General features: G+C 39.4%; 1 protein-coding gene across 2 annotated transcripts in view; it reads left to right on the forward strand.

The window, feature by feature from the left end:
* Positions 1-14,655, forward strand: part of LOC115215759 (S-methyl-5'-thioadenosine phosphorylase) — a 43,568-nt gene extending 28,913 nt beyond the window's left edge. The window contains exons 6-10 of one of the 2 annotated variants that reach the window (XR_005000557.1): positions 3,366-3,518; positions 6,355-6,441; positions 8,179-8,301; positions 13,137-13,272; positions 14,518-14,655. Coding sequence is in view for 1 of the 2 variants with exons in the window: in XM_029785056.2 (XP_029640916.1) it covers positions 3,366-3,518; positions 6,355-6,441; positions 8,179-8,301; positions 14,518-14,553 (399 nt within the window). In the remaining variant the exon portion in view is untranslated. The remainder of the gene's footprint in view (positions 1-3,365; positions 3,519-6,354; positions 6,442-8,178; positions 8,302-13,136; positions 13,273-14,517) is intronic. The other variant, XM_029785056.2, reaches the window with a different exon arrangement.
* Positions 14,656-14,952: the final 297 nt, after the last annotated feature.

A 14,952-nucleotide genomic window follows, 5' to 3' on the forward strand; every position in this document is an offset into this window, starting at 1 on the left:
AAACCCTATTTTTTCTGTAAACAGAGACCTCAACAGCATCTTCCCTTGGGAATAAGTCAGTCCTGTCTCTTTTCACAGCAAGAAAATTCAGATGTTATTCATATGAGAAAACCTTCATCACGCCACTCCCTTAACCCTTTCAATACCAACCCAGCTGAAACTGCCTCTGGATCTGTAGTACAAATGTCTTGTTTTCAAAAGTTCTGAATTAAAATCTTCCACCAAACCTTAGTCACAATTTATGTTCTTAATGATAACTAAGGTATTTTACTGAATTCTTTTGTTACATTTAAAATTAATTGAAAGAAACAGAGAGCACCTCAACAGAAATACGGTAACAAAAGGGTTTAATATGAGCAGCAACCATTTTAGAGTTCTTGGAATCTCTCCTGAAGCTGGGTTCCAGCATCAGCCTACTTACACCCTCAATGCCTTCTCATGTCTACCATCGCACCCCACTTACCACAGACTCCCCCCCCCAATGCTTCTATACCTCCCACCATTACTCACTACATACCCCCTTCTGCCATCCACTTTATCTTGCGATACTCCAACATCCCACAGACACATCCGTCTTTCTTTCCAGCTCTCCAACCACTCAGCCTTGTATCTCCGTTACAAGCCACCTGCACTTGTCAACACCTGGCATGGAACTGTTGCCCATCCCCGTCTCATGTACTGACCTCCCCCACAAAATAAGGCACCTGGCACACTCTGTAAAGTAGTTGGCATTAGGAAGGGCATCTAGTCATAGAAACCATGCCAATGTTGACATGAGGGCTTGGTACAGCCCCATGGCTTGCCAGATCCTTTCAAAGTAGCTAACTCATGTCAGCATGGGAAAATGGATGTTAAACGAGGATGGTGATGACGATGGTGGCAGTGGCTCCTCCTCTCTTCTGGTGGAAGCACATCCCTAGCTCTTTTGCTACCATATACATATTGAGATGCTCTCTGTTTCTTTCAATTAATTTTAAATATTACAAAGAGATTAGTAAAATAACTTGGTTATCATTCAGCTAGTGTTAGGAACATAAATTGTGACTACGGTTTGGTGGAAGATTTTAATTCAGAACATTCGAAAACAAGACATTTGTTCTATAGAGCCAGAGGCAGTTTCAGCTGGGTTGGAATCGAAAGGGTTAAAAATATCATAGTGACTTTAACCCTTTTGTTACCATATTTCTGATGAGATGCTCTGTGTTTCTTTCAATTAATTTTAAATGCAACAAAGAAAAGTAACTTAGGTTGGTATCAAATGGTTACTCTTTTCCTTGTTTCAGTCACTTGACTGCAGCCATGCTGGAGCACCACCTTTAGTCGAGCAAATTGACCCTGGGACTTATTCTTTCGGTCTCTTTTGCCGAACCGCTAAGTTACGGGGACATAAACACATCAGCATCGGTTGTCCAGCGACGTTGGGGGGGACAAACATATACATATATACGACGGGCTTCTTTCAGTTTCCGTCTACCAAATCTACTCACAAGGACTTGGTCAGCTTGAAGCTATAGTAGAACACACTTGCCTAAGGTGCCATGCAGTGGGACTGAACCCAGAACTATGTGGTTGGTAATCAAGCTTCTTACCACACAGCCACTCCTGCACCTAACATAACTAGGATCACATCCCCAATTACTGGTCCTTCTCTTCAGGGTCAGAAGATATTTCAGTCCCTAATAATTATTAAGGTGGTGAGCTGGCAGACTCATTTGCACACCAGACAAATTCCGAGTTCAAATTCCGCTGAGGTCACCTTTGCCTTTTGTCCTTTTGGGGGGTCAATACAATAAGCACCAGTTGAGCAGTGGAATTGATGTAATCAACTTACACCTTCCCCCAAAATTGCGGGCCATCCTTTTCTGTTTGACTCACAGACATGCCACACCCTCTGGTCCACAGGCATGTTATGTCCTCTCTTTGATGGTATTCTCTATCCCTGCTGTAATGGCCTCTCATCCTCAGAGCTGGATGAATGAATGCCTACGTTAAAGTATTCACACCCTGCTTGTCTCCCTTTGTCTGTCATGTTGTGCCAAACTCGTCTGTGTCCCACCCCCCCACACACACACTAACCAGTGTATCCCGTCCTTCCCCGCACCAATATCCTTATAGAACTCCCTGCCTGCTGATGTCTTTCCCACAAATATTGACTGGTAATGATCCAAGAGGAACATTAAAAGCATCAATCTCTCACCTGTCTGGCGCAAGGGTAACTGCAAAGGGCATCAGCATTGCCCTTTCTCCAGGACTGGCAACTCTGAAGAAACAAAAGTACGTCTACGATCCTTATAAGATGACACACATGACTCATAGTCTCATATAATGAGTTGCATATTTGAGCTGATATGCAAATGAGAGTGAAATAAATTATGCTTTAATATGTAGTCATCATCATCATCATCATTTAACGTCCATTTTCTGTGTTGGCATGGGTTGGATGGTTTGATAGGAGCTAGCTAGCCAGAGAGTTGCACCAGGCTCCACTTGTCTATTTTAGCAGGGTCTCTTTGGCTGGATGCCCTTCCTAATGCCAACCACTTTACTGAGTGCACTGGGTGCTTTTATGTGCCACCGGCACGAGGGCCAGTCAGGCGGTTCTGGCAATGACTACACTCAAAAGGTGTTTTTTACGTGCTACCTGCACAGGAGCCAGACCTGTGCCACTAGCAGCGACCACACTCAAATGTTGTTTTGCACGTGCCAGTAAGGCGACGCTGGCAACAATCACGCTCGCATGGTGCTTTTTACATATATATATAAATGTGTGTGTGTGTGTAGGTATATATATATGTGTGTGTGTGTATATATGTAAATATATATATATACATACACACACATCACAAAAGAAACCATCGTGATGGGAGTGGGGGTATTATGTTTCGTATATGGAATACTTAAAACATCATTTATACATTTAATGCACCCCTGAAATGGCCGTAGATGATATCCTTTAACCCCGAGTTTGTACATTTATCTTATATAATATTTAACAAATCTATTTACCTCTGGACTTTTAAATTTCAAATTCTCATCCAATAACTCATATAAACACCAAATTCTTAATCGATTGGAAGATTTCCTTTAGGGAGCCCTTACCTTGGATTCTTATCCCTATAGTTGTCACTTCTCCATTCGATATGGGAACCCAACCTACACGAGGCATAGTTTACACATATAACTTTTACATGTGATTCTATTCATTTATTTATAGACATTTTTTATATTTATTTCGTTGTGTGCTTCAAAGTATTCTTTTGAATTTGTATTGATTACCTGGATGTGCTCCTTCTAGAATTTATCTTATCACACACACACACACTCACACACACACATATATATCTTTCAGTGTTTCTACTTTACAGCTTCTGCATGATACATCAGCAAAACTGGGTTACAAGACACATCCTACTGGCACCGTGGTGACAATTGAAGGACCAAGATTCTCAACTAGAGCTGAAAGTAAAATGTTCCGATCTTGGGGAGGTCATATTATCAATATGACAACAGTTCCGGAGGTCAGTTGATGGCATTTTGTTTACTTCTTTATGGTTTTTTCTTTTTACTTGTGTTTGTTGCTAAATTTTGAAGAATTTTAAATTCGTAACTTTTTTCTTCTCTGTCCATTTATCTGTGCTAACATCAGGTGGACAAATATATTATCAAGACATTGTATTTATAGCTGGATACCTTCCTGTTGCTAACCCTCATCTGTTTTGCAACAAAGAGATCTCTTCTGCCACATGTCTTTGAGAGTGCAAAGCTAAAGGATATTTTATTGACAGGGGAAAATGACAACAGTGACATCACTACTTGCTTGTAGCCCAAAGATTCTCTGAGAAGTACACATGTAAACACACACACACAATTTCAGGCTTTGTGCCTAGAGTAGAAAAAAGAATATTTGTCTTTGATTCTGGAACTAAATAATGTCTAGCTTGCTTTCTTCAATCAATAAGGTTTCTGAAGTGTAAAAGTGTTCATGTGTGTGTGTATATATATATATATATATATAGTTATCCGTAATAATGAAGGGTGAAATTAATTAATTTGGAAAAATTATCAATTACACCAAGTAGTCTTCGGCATGTAAAAGCCTCATTCGAGGAAAATTTAAGTAATACTAAGCAATAAGGGTTTAGCAACGAGTTGCCTTACCACATACCGAATTTAGAAATAGCAGTCAAAGGGTTATAGCTATTTCTTCTACTAAAAAGGGAGATCTCAGTAAAAACAGCATTTGGAAGGCAGACACAAACCTGTTTGTGTCTGCCTTCCAAATGCTGTTTTTACTGAGATCTCCCTTTTTAGTAGAAGAAATAGCTATAACCCTTTGACTGCTATTTCTAAATTCGGTATGTGGTAAGGCAACTCGTTGCTAAACCCTTATTGCTTAGTATATATATATATATATATATATATATATCCATATCCATATCTGCATGGCTGAAACAGCTGTAAGATGTAGTTTATATTTATATTTATTTACATTCACTTATACATACTGTACTTATTGTATCATATTACTCTTTCATGTACATTGTTTTGTTCTATATTATTATGTTTGACCTGAATGTTCATATGTAGTGGTTTAATAAATTATGTAATTGGGTATTATCTGGTAGTTGATCATTGATTAAGATGTATTTCTCCATTTTCTTATTTTGTATTATATATATATATATATATCAGACTGGAGCCTGGGGCAGCCCCTGGCTCCCCAGACCCCGGTCAAACCGTCCAACCCGTGCTAGCGCGGAAAACGGACGTTAAACGATGATGATGTATGTATATGTGTGTGTGTATGTATGTATGTGCGTGCGCATCAACTTCTAGACATGTCTATTAATTTTTTAAAAAAGACAACTATGACAGTATACATACATGCATAACATATTATGCTTTACATATATAATATGTAAAATATAAAAACACCAGTAATTATTAAAGTATATAACGTAGAGCATAGAAAGTAGGATAATATCTTACAGCTGTTTCAGCCAAGGGGGTCATAGTACCCCTCTTTACTTCCATTCCTTCAGTGAACTGAAGTATTTGGCAGATAAGATTAAGGTACTTGGGTGTGTCTCTGGGCTTCTACTGGTATTTTTATATTTTATATATTATATATATATATATATATATATATATATATATATATCAGACTGGAGCCTGGGGCAGCCCCTGGCTCCCCAGACCCCGGTCAAACCGTCCAACCCGTGCTAGCGCGGAAAACGGACGTTAAACGATGATGATGATGATGTATGTATATGTGTGTGTGTATGTATGTATGTGCGTGCGCATCAACTTCTAGACATGTCTATTAATTTTTTAAAAAAGACAACTATGACAGTATACATACATGCATAACATATTATGCTTTACATATATAATATGTAAAATATAAAAACACCAGTAATTATTAAAGTATATAACGTAGAGCATAGAAAGTAGGATAATATCTTACAGCTGTTTCAGCCAAGGGGGTCATAGTACCCCTCTTTACTTCCATTCCTTCAGTGAACTGAAGTATTTGGCAGATAAGATTAAGGTACTTGGGTGTGTCTCTGGGCTTCTACTGGTATTTTTATATTTTATATATTATATATGTAAAGCATAATGTCCAACCCATGCTAGCATGGAAAACGGACGCTAAACGATGATGATGATGATGATGATGTATGAATATTGTTATAAATGTCTTTTTAAAAAAAAATATATTTATAGGCATAATATAATGTCTAAAAGTTGATGACTACCACCTCTTGATCCCCTCCACTTTCTTATTGCTGTATAAATTAAGGGTAAAATAACTCTTTACCCCCACCCATTTATTACACTCGGTAATATAATTGCCATGCAATGAAAAAACACTTGTGTATTAATAATTAGGTGTTCTACCAGCAGCAATATTGGATAGATATTATCCCTCAGTTGGTTGGATTCACAACCTTTAACTCATGGATATATATATATATTTGTGTAGGCGTGTGTGTGTGTTCTAATGTGTATGAGTATATCTTTACACATTTACTTTTTAATCTGCCTGTGTTGTCCAATTCCTAAAATGTCTGTGTGTCATCATGTTTTGTTTTACGTCTGTTTTTCTATGCTGGTATGGGTTAGATGAATATAATATCGAGGGGCATTGTTTTATGGCCACATACCCTGCTTCCTGATTTTCAGGAATTGCATCTTTTTTTCAAGTAAGGGATTTTTTATTCCACACTGCTTTAAAAGGGGCTGGTGACTTAATTACAAATTGTTACTAAATGTTTAAAGTTTAGTTTTAGGTTATTTGGTATTAATATTCCAGGGAGCATTTTATTTCATGAATACTATTTATTTTATCAGGTGATATTGGCAAAGGAGTTGGCCATGTGTTATTCTAGCATTGCTCTGGTCACTGACTATGACAGTTGGAGAGAGAACGAAGATGGTGTAAGTATTGAGAGCTTCGTTTAGCTTATCTGTTTGTTTGTTTTTTGTTTACTCATTTGTTTATCATTGCATCCCCCTCTCCCACCTCTAACCATCTATCACTCTACTTTTACATTACTTTTACAATGTCGCCTTACTGGCACCTGTGCTGGGGGCATGTGTAAAAGATTCAAGCGAGGTCGTTGCCAGTACCACCTGACTAGCCCCGTGCCGGTGGCACGTAAAAAGCACCCACTGCACTCTCAGAGTGGTTGGCATAAGGAAGGGCATCCAGCTGTAGAAACTCTGACAGATCAAGATTGGGGCCTGGTGCAGCCATCTGGTTCGCCAGCCCTCAGTCAAAATCGTCCAACCCATGCTAGCATGGAAAGCGGACGTTAAACGATGATGATGATGATTGCCATGAACCTACCTACTCACCCATTCTTTCAAATTCTCTGCCCCTATCTCCTTGTACTGTGAGGGTAAGCCCTGGCACCTCATCACCCCCCCTTTATCTCCCTTTCCCACTCACCCTTCTATACTATGGATTAGCCACTGTGAAGGCACATGGCTTAATAGGATATTCAGCTCAAGATCGTAAGGTTGTGAGATTGATTCTCGTCAGCATGTTGCGTCCTTGAGCAAGACACTCTATTTCACATTGCTCCAGTCCACTCACCTGGCAAAAATGAGTTGTACCTGTATTTCAAAGGGCCAGCCTTGTCACACTCTGTGCCGTGTTGAATCTCCCCAAGAACTACATTAAGGCTACATGTGTCTGTGCAGTGCTCAGCCACATGCATGTTAATTCCACAAGCAGGCTGTTTCCATTGATCAGATTAATTGGAATACTTGTCATTAGCCACTGCCTCGTTAGAGGTGAAAACACTACAAATTAACCTGGAAATGCTGGATGCAAGTCAACAGTTTATTCAGGAGGAGGGGACAGCGTTGAAGGTGTCCCCTCCCGAAAAAAGTGTAGAACTGAAAAGAAAAAGAACCGGGGTCTACAGGATGCAAGCGACCACATCGCGGAGGATAGAAGTGGCCTCTGAGAGAGACATAGAGTGCTGCTTGCTGCCGGTAATGGCAGAGGCAACCTTCATTCACAGAGAAAAGAAATTTAACCCTTATATTTGTACAGCAACATGCCTGCCCCTTCGATCATACTTTAGCCTCTCAAAACCCAACACAAAGTCACCATCTTCTCCATTACTCTCCCACCAACACTGAATTGAGGTGTCTTTTTCTTTCTTTTGTGTGAGAAGAGTACCAAATGCACACTGATTGTCATTACGAAGGACATCCAGTTGTTGAAGTCCTGCCAAAGCAAATATTGGAGCTCAACATTGTCCTCTGGCTCATCAGATATTCTGTCGAACTGGCCAACCCATGCCAGCATGGAAGAAGGACATTAAATCACGAGGCTGGTGAGAACTGAGTCCTGTAGGATTTACTGGGTGTACCACAGCTTTGGCATTCTTTTTTTGGTTGAATACTCTTCCTAACATTAACCACTTTACACTGTGTTCAGGGCACTTTCCTTTGTGCCATTGGCCCTAGCGAGTTCGCCAAATAACAAAGGGAAAAACTCCTTCAATTAAGTGTGGAAAGGTGGCTTTATGCCAAGGTGTTTAGGGCAAAACCTGTTATATTTTTGATAGATTATTGTTAGGGGCAGGGTGTTTCTATTTTGCTGTTGAAAAAAATTAAGGACATTCTTGAAAAGTTTTTTCTTTTGGTATTAATATTTAGGTTTCAGTTGATGCTGTTCTGAAGACTTTCAAAGAAAATGCTGTAAAAGCTGAAAACATCCTCAAATCTGTCATCCCAGAGATTGCCAAACATAATTGGACAGATGAATTGCAACACAATAAGGTAGGAACAACCAGATCATTCTCTTTCCTCTCTCTCTGCATCTATGTAAATGTTTTAATTAGCAGAAGTGACTGACTCTTTAATGAGGTTAACCAAATCAGTTGAAATCCTGAAGTAAATGTGTAATTAGACAAACCACCCGGTACTTTTCCCATGGGTCTACCCAGATACCTAACATTTCCACCTCTAATAATCATCACCATTTTAGCATCCATGTTTCCATGAGTTCAGTGAATTTGTCAAACTGTCTGTCACCACACATTCGGATCCTTCAACATCTCATCTTTAAGCCTTGATATTCTGAGATCCAATCACACCAGTTCTTTTCATTCTTCTCTTCTTCTTCCACACCCATTCTTATTCGCATCACATCTTTATACCAATGCACTCATCTCCTGCATTTAACAACACCTCTTTCAACTCACTTTTATTCGAATCATGTCTTCCTTATTGGCCCTCCTGTCCCTGCAGATCCTCCACATTTATTACACCAACCATTAGATTTTTTCAATAAGCTCTTGGCACAGCCTGCTGTTTCTACAAACAAAGAAATCGTTTTTCGTTTCTAACAAATAAAACAGCTTTCTGAACCATTTCCATTCTTTGCTTATTTCAGAAACTAAGTTTTTAATCCCCCCCCCCTTGCAGTTCTTCTTAGATCCCCCAGGCTAACACAAAACTACATCAAGTAAAATGCCTGAACACTTACTGGATAACTTACTTTGTTAGGTACTCACCATCACCATCCCTTAACATCCATTTTCCATGCTGTCCTGGGTTGGACATTTTTGACAAGATCCAATGGGCCCAAGGACCGCATCCTGCTCCACTGTCTGCTTTGGCATTGTTTCTATGGCCAGATACCATTCCCAGCGCCAGCCACTTTACTCCTTCACACATGATCCTGAAGTCCTGGTTCTCTTGCATTATTCTCCCAGAGATTCCACAACAACATTTTGTATCTGTTCCTTGTTCACACTCAGAACACAGTACCAAATTCTTACCTTTTTCCTTAACAGCCAATGTTTTGGAATCTCTCTTTCTAATTCCTCTCTTGATTTTTATGTCAGATTATTCTTTGGTCTTCGTTCCCCTCTTCTCTTACTCGCTCTCTTTCTTTCTCATTATTCTATTGTAAATATATTCCTGCAACTCTTCAACAGGTTCTGCCTTAAGAACCATATGTAGCTGTGTTGTTTAGAAGTTTGTCTCCCAACCCCTTGGTTTCAGGTTCAGTCCCACTCCATGACAACTTTGATCTTCTACCAAAGCCTTGTGAATAAATCTGGCTGATGGAAAATACAGTGATACCTTGCAGTACGAGTTTAATTCATTCCAGGACTGAACTCATCTTACGATTCACTCGTTTTACAAATCCATTTTCCCTATTGAAACAAACTGATTAATCCATTCCAACCCACCAAAACCTCTCAAAAATAATTTTTTTATGGGTTTTAAAACAGAAAAGTTTCAAGTAGAATGACAATTATAAAAAAAGAGAATGCAAAAGAAATATGTAAACTGGTTTTATTAACTGAATTACCTTAAAGATGGGACGATTTGTGTGCTCGTACTGCGGATTTCCACTTCCAGACAAAAATTTGCACAAGTCTCAGCTCATACGGCAAATTACATGTCCAGTGGGGCCCTCGTACAGTGAGGTTTTACTCTTTTACTTGTTTCAGTCATTTGACTGTGGCCATGCTGGAGCACCACCTTTAGTCGAGCAAATCGACCCCGGGACTTATTCTTTGTAAGCCTAGTACTTATTCTATCGGTCTCTTTTGCCGAATCGGTTGTCAAGCAATGCTAGGGGGACAAACACACACACACATACACATATATATACATATATCCGACAGGCTTCTTTCAGTTTCCGTCTACCAAATCCACTCACAAGGCATTGGTCGGCCCGGGGCTATAGCAGAAGACACTTGCCCAAGATGCCACGCAGTGGGACTGAACCCGGAACCATGTGGTTGGTTAGCAAGCTACTTACCACACAGCCACTCCTGCGCCTGTGTGTATAGAATTTGGAAATCTTATTATTACAATAGATTGGCAGAATCGTTAGGATGCTGGGCAAAATGCTTAGCAGCATTTCTTCCGGCTCTGAGCTCAAAGGCCACCGAGGTTGACTTTGCCCTTCATCTTTTTAGGGGTCAATAAAATAAAGTACCAGTTGAGCTCTGGAGTTGAAATATTCGACTAACACCCACCCACCACGCTACTAAGAGGCCATGTGCCTTCAGTAGAAAGGGGTTGTTGCCAAATCAGACTGGAGTCCGGTGTAAACCACCACCACCACCCTGCAGCTTACCAGTCCTGGTCAAATCGTCCAACCCATGGACGTTAAATGATGATGATTGTTTGCTTCAATAGGATGGTGTTTTGGCAGAATCATTAAAGCACTGGAAGGAATGATTCATTGTATTTCTTCTGAGTTCAAATCCTGTTCAGGTCAACTTTCCCTTCTGGGGTTGATAAAGCAAAATACCACTCAAGTACTGAAGTCAACAAAGTCTCTCATCCGGAAATTGCTGGCCTTGTGCCTTACTAGAAACTGTAGTGGTTGTTGTAGATTGAAGGTATCACACGGTACCCAATATTGTGATGTTGTAGATTGAAGAGATTGTGTGTGCCAGGGGTTTGTACTGCCTGTCGAGTCACAAGGACTTCAAACACAGTACTTTATGCAGTATGGCCGATTTTCAAAATACACCAAATACACGAAAGTGTCGGGGGTCATAGAACCTGCTGGAAATATGATTGTTAGTTGTTAGTTGTCGGAGCACTGCATCCTTCAAAACTTGCATGTATCTGACTCATACACTGTTCGCTTTCCAGACATTTGTACATTGCTGCATATACTTTATATGCACTTTTGACAAGTTGTGGTGCACCTGAGCACTGTATACAATAATTTCATTATTATTATTATTATTATTAACCAAGGGAGATAACGGAGTTTTAAGTAGTTAAAAGCCCTCAGGTCAGCTTGTCTCCGTTTCACCACTCTGCTTATTTTTGTCTTCCAAGCTTTATATATTTCTGGGGCCAGTCAGGTATTAATTTTATTTCCCTTTTGTACATAGGTTGGGAGACATTATTATGAAAAATTACAAAATAGCTTGTGGTCAGTGCCCCCCTCCCCCCGCCACCATTTCTCTGTTTCAATGTCCACTTTCCCACGCTTGCATGAGTTGGACAAAACTCGAGGCAGATTTTTCTTTGACCTGATGCTCTTCCTGCCACCAACCCTTACCTGTTCCCAAGCAAAGTAATGTTTCCCCAAAACCAGACATGTTCTCACAGAATACTGGAAATGAATGACACTGCTTGTATAACAGTGGCACTCATTTACAGCTATCACACAATATCGAACCAAGGACACACGCACAGATGAAGGCCTTTCAGTTTCCTTCTATCAAATCCACTCACAAGTTTTTGGTCAGCCCAGGTAGAAGACACTTACCAAGGTGCTACACAGTGGGATTGAACCTGTAATCACATTGTTTGGAAGCAAACTTCTTACCTTCACAGCCATCATGCCTGCGTGGAAATTTGTTTGTGAGTAAAAGTTGTTTTCCTTTGTAGAGTCTGTGCAAAGCCATGTTGGTAATCATTATACAAATTTCCTCAGAAAAATCAAATTTCATCTCAAAACCTTTATCTGCATACAACTTCTTAAGAGTTCATCTTTCCTTCTTCCAGAGTCAATAAAGTACCAGTCATGTACTGGGCTCGGTTTCATCAATTACTCCTCCCCCACTCCCTTGTGCTGCTTTTACATCTAAAGCTGTCGTTGGATAAAATGCTTAGCAGCATTTCTTCTGGCGCTCTGGATTCTGAGTTCAAATTCTACTGAGGTTCACTTTACCTTTCATCATCATCATCGTTTAACGTTCGCTTTCCATGCTGGCATGGGTTGGATGGTTTGACTGAGGACTTGCACACCAGGCTCCAATCTGATCTGGCAAGGTTTCTACAGCTGGATGCCCTTCATAACGCCAACCACTCCAAGAGTATAGTGGGTGCTTTTTACATGCCACTGGCACGGGCCGGTCAGGTGGCATTGGCATTGATCTCAAATGGTGCTTTTTACATGCCATTCGCACAGGGACCAGTCAATTAGCACTGGCACTGACCACGCTTGAATGGTACTTTTTATGTGCCACCGGCACAAGGGCCAGTCAGGCAGCATTGGCATTGACCTCACTCGAATGGTGCTTTTTACATGCAGGTCAATAAAATAAGTACCAGTTGAACCCTGGAGTCAGTGAAATCAATTAGCCCCCAACCCATATTATTATAAACCTTTTTCTCTTCTGGTATGAACTTGGTTTGATCCACAACAGAATCTTTCAGCATTGCTTCATCATCAACATGCGTCCAGTGCTAACTCACCAAAAACACAATAATATCCATTTATATTCTTACATGTTTAGACAAGTATTTCTTTACTTTTCGCTTTAACCCAAGAGCTGTGGATATTTTACCTGACAAGCTTGTGACTAGATTTTCTAAATTGTATTCAACTCATATCACCTGTCTTTAAATGTCTTTACTCAGCTAAATCTAGTCATACAATTTACTCTGGCCTTCAGGGCATTTTTTAAGACGATTCCTTTATTTAAAATGACATTTTTGACAGTCAAAGCAGCTGCTGTTGCCTTTGTTTGGACTTCTCTATATTTCCGTTTGCCTTTTGTAACTCTTACTCTCCGATCTGTCAGTTTCTCCCCAAGAAACTGACCCTTACACAGATGTAAATTGACGAATATATAATCTAAACATGTGGTTTCCTTTCTTCTCATTCTTAACACTGAGAGCAGACAGTTTAACTCTAAAAATCCAAGCCTGCTCCTCCTCCTCCTCCTCATCTGTGATGCCATCTCGTAGAACCTGCTGGAAATAGGATCGACCAAGGGAGATAACCGAGTTTTAAATAGTTAAAAGATAAGCCGTCAGGTCAGCTTGTCTCCGTTTCACCACTCTGTTTATTTTTCATATTCAACGTTGCTCTCTTGTCTTCCAAGCTTTTGCATTGGTACAAGTTTACAGCCTCCTACCGTTTACAACCAATCAATCACACCCCCCCCTCCTCTCTATTGATATTTTATAGTCAGCAGTTATTTCGGATGCTGATGGTGATTCATGTTCAATGCAGTTGTCTTGGAACAACAAGATATGTCTTCTTGAAAATCAAATAAAAATATATTTCGTTAGTGTTTATATGTAAATTGGAAATAGCTGTGCTTAAAATCGATCACTGACATCTTCCCTTCAATGACTCGTTTCTAGTTTTTCATTTTTAACTTTATTTTTGTTTCGTTTTTATTTTCTAACCTTTTGCATAAACTCTACATTTTAACAGCATAAATTTCTTGTTGCAGTCTGTTGCATGTCATTTTTACTATTCTTTATGCTTTTGCTGTTATATTCCTTTCAAATATGCTACCTTTGTTTCGTTTGATTTTGTAAATAATGAAGAATTTAGTAAAAAAAAATAAAACTTCCTTATTTTTGAAACCTAAATTAACCTGAAAGTTTGATGGCAGGTTTTAATTTCTATCATTTTAACCCTTTTGTTACCATAAAACACCTGTTCCTGTCCTCTGTCATACTTGAACCTCTCATCGCTTGGCTTGCAGCCACCTGCCTCAATGCTACGTCCACTGCAGTTGAAGGAGTCTTGTGAGTCACTCAGCAACCGCACTGGTATTGGCACCACATAAAAAGCACCCAGTTACATTCTGTAAAATGGTTGGAATTATGATGGGCATCCAGTTGTAGAAATTATGCCAAAGCAGACATTGCAACCTGGTGCTGTCCCCCATTTCACCAGCTCTTGTGGAATTGTCCAACCCATACCAGCATGGAAAATGGATGTTCAATGGTGATGGTTTCTGTTGAAATACACTGCATTTGTTACAATTTTTAAAATAATGAAGAATTTATTAAAATAATTTTGTCATTATTCAGCTGATGTTTGGAATATAAATTAGCACAAAATTTTAATGGAAAGTCTTGTTTTTTTTTTAATCACTTTAAAACAGGAAGTTGGTATCATAGAAACAGGAGCAGGCTTGGGTGGTAACAAGAGGGTTAACCAAAGCCCTTAAAAGTCACAGTTACCATTAAATAACTGCTGCCTTTGTCAACAATCATCTCTGAGACTCTTTTATAACCTTGTTTTTTTGTTTTCTGTTGTAGGAGGTCCTGACCGGTTCCATTCTTTCTTACACCTGAACAAATGCTGCTTGTGTAATTCTAAGTTTGAAAGCAAATTCTTTCCTCATTTGCAAAGTAATCACTCCAACATTACTTTTTTTTTTTTTTTAAGTCTTGAATCAAAAAGTGCAATCTCATGGTTGCACTCTATTTCTTATCAAATCCTTTGTGCAACATCTTATTTACAATTTCAAATGCCTTTTACAGCATTAACTCTCGTAATTTCTCTCCCCCTCAATGCTGGGCCAACACTCTACTGTAAGAACCATAACAATTGGAAAAACAAAAGGTTTTATATTCAAAATACCATTTCTTACTGAAGTTCGAGTTCTTTTTTTTTACTCAAAGAAAAAATACATTTTTTTTTTTAATAAATTTTTGATAGTCTGAAAGCATAAAGGTAAAAAATATTTCCTG

Source organism: Octopus sinensis, linkage group LG9 (genome assembly GCF_006345805.1).
Source record: "Octopus sinensis linkage group LG9, ASM634580v1, whole genome shotgun sequence".
In the NCBI taxonomy this organism is placed as follows: domain Eukaryota; kingdom Metazoa; phylum Mollusca; class Cephalopoda; order Octopoda; family Octopodidae; genus Octopus; species Octopus sinensis.